The sequence below is a fragment of the Merops nubicus genome, unplaced genomic scaffold (genome assembly GCF_000691845.1).
Source record: "Merops nubicus isolate BGI_N331 unplaced genomic scaffold, ASM69184v1 scaffold46129, whole genome shotgun sequence".
NCBI lineage: Eukaryota > Metazoa > Chordata > Aves > Coraciiformes > Meropidae > Merops > Merops nubicus.
In genome coordinates, this window is record NW_008632574.1 from 727 (window position 1) to 2323 (window position 1597).

The 1597-nt window shown below is 64.0% G+C and overlaps 1 protein-coding gene across 1 annotated transcript in view; it reads left to right on the forward strand.

The window, feature by feature from the left end:
- The window catches only part of SMPD2 (sphingomyelin phosphodiesterase 2, neutral membrane (neutral sphingomyelinase)), a gene marked incomplete at both ends in the record, with an annotated part of 2290 nt that overhangs the window by 408 nt on the left and 285 nt on the right, over window positions 1-1597 (forward strand). Inside the window, 6 exons of the mRNA XM_008947945.1 lie at window positions 61-137; window positions 408-501; window positions 590-679; window positions 996-1078; window positions 1269-1401; window positions 1474-1578. Of these exons, the coding sequence (XP_008946193.1) occupies window positions 61-137; window positions 408-501; window positions 590-679; window positions 996-1078; window positions 1269-1401; window positions 1474-1578 (582 nt within the window). The remainder of the gene's footprint in view (window positions 1-60; window positions 138-407; window positions 502-589; window positions 680-995; window positions 1079-1268; window positions 1402-1473; window positions 1579-1597) is intronic.

Below are 1597 nucleotides of genomic sequence, written 5' to 3' on the forward strand. Positions count from 1 at the left end.
GTCTGTCCTCAGCTCATGCGCTGAGCGTGCCCGTTCTCAGCCCATCCTGCTGTTGTCCAGGTGTGGAGTGAGCAGGACTACAGCCACCTGAAGACGAAGCTGGGGGGCTGCTACCCCTTCTCCCATTACTTCCGCAGGTGAGTGGGGCCAGGCTGGTCCCCACCCCGGGGCTGTCCTTGGGGTGCTGGCAGGGCTGAGCCGTGCCCTTGGTGTTTGCCACGTGGAGAGACGGGTGGGGATGCTGTAGGTCACCTCTGTCACCATGGGAGACCTTGTACCTGGAGAGCGGGATGCTCCCAGAAGCATACTGGCATGCAGGCATCTGGGGAGCCCCCTTGGCTCTGGGCTGGGGGGAAGCAGAGCTTGGGGGGGCCACACATCCTCACTGTGCTTTTCCCCTCCCACAGCGGGGTGATCGGCAGCGGCCTCTGCGTCTTCTCCAAGTTCCCCATCCTGGACACGCTCCTCTACCAGTACTCCCTGAATGGGTACCCCTACATGGTGAGCAGGGTGGGGGGCACCCAATGCTGCAGTGCCCAGCCCCACGGAGCCTCAGCAGCCCTGACCTGTCCCCCTTTCCCCCCGGCAGCTCCAGCACGGGGACTGGTTTGGGGGCAAGTCTGTCGGCCTCGTCGTCATCAAGATCTCTGGGATAGTCTTCAATGTCTATGTCACCCATGTGAGCATGAGGGGACAATGGGGAGGAGAGGGACAAGAGGCTGTACCCTCCTTCACTGTCCCCTTGCTGCCTTAACCACTGCTCTGTATCATCTGGTTTAATGAAATATGGCTCTGGAGGGAGACTGGGGGACACTAAGATGCAGGGAGGGGGCGAGCATCCCAAGCTGTCCTCAGGAGGGGTGAGATGAAGACAGAGGGATTGGCCTGGGCCCCCCAGGGTTGGTCTGGAGGTGCTGGGTGGGTTTGCAGGGAGCTGAGGAGCAGGGCAGGTGCCAGCATGGGGGTGACGGCCGCTTTGTCCCCGTTTTCCCCAGCTGCACGCCGAGTACTGCCGGGAGAAGGACTCCTACCTGCCCCACCGCCTGGTGCAGGCCTGGGAGCTGGCACAGTTCATCCGGTGAGCACCCACAGGGGGTCCCACGGGTTCCCCGGGGTGTCCACAGTCACTCCTGCCCCTGGGGCTTGCGCTGCAGAGCGCTCCCAGTTGCACCAGTCCCAGTCAGGAGTGAGGCTGGGGAGCACTGGGAGGGATCCTAGTCGCTGCGGGACAGGGTGGGGAAGGGGGTTACCTGTCCCTGTCCCCACAGACACACCTCGAAGGCGGCTGATGTGGTGCTGCTGGGAGGGGACCTGAACATGCACCCCGAAGACGTGGGGGTCCGGCTGCTGCGCGGCTGGACGGGGCTGCAGGACGCCTTCGCCGAGGCCACCCACTTCCAGGTGAGGGGCAGGGGCTGAGCGTGGTCCCAGGGTGCCCCGAGAGACCCCCCCAACCCTGGTGCTTGCTCTTAGGGCTGTGAGAACGGCTGCACCCTCATCCCCAAGAACTGCTTCACCCTCAAGACAGAGCTGCTGCCCTTCCCGCTGGGCATCCGCATCGACTACATCCTCTACAAGGTGACGGGGGCACCCGCTG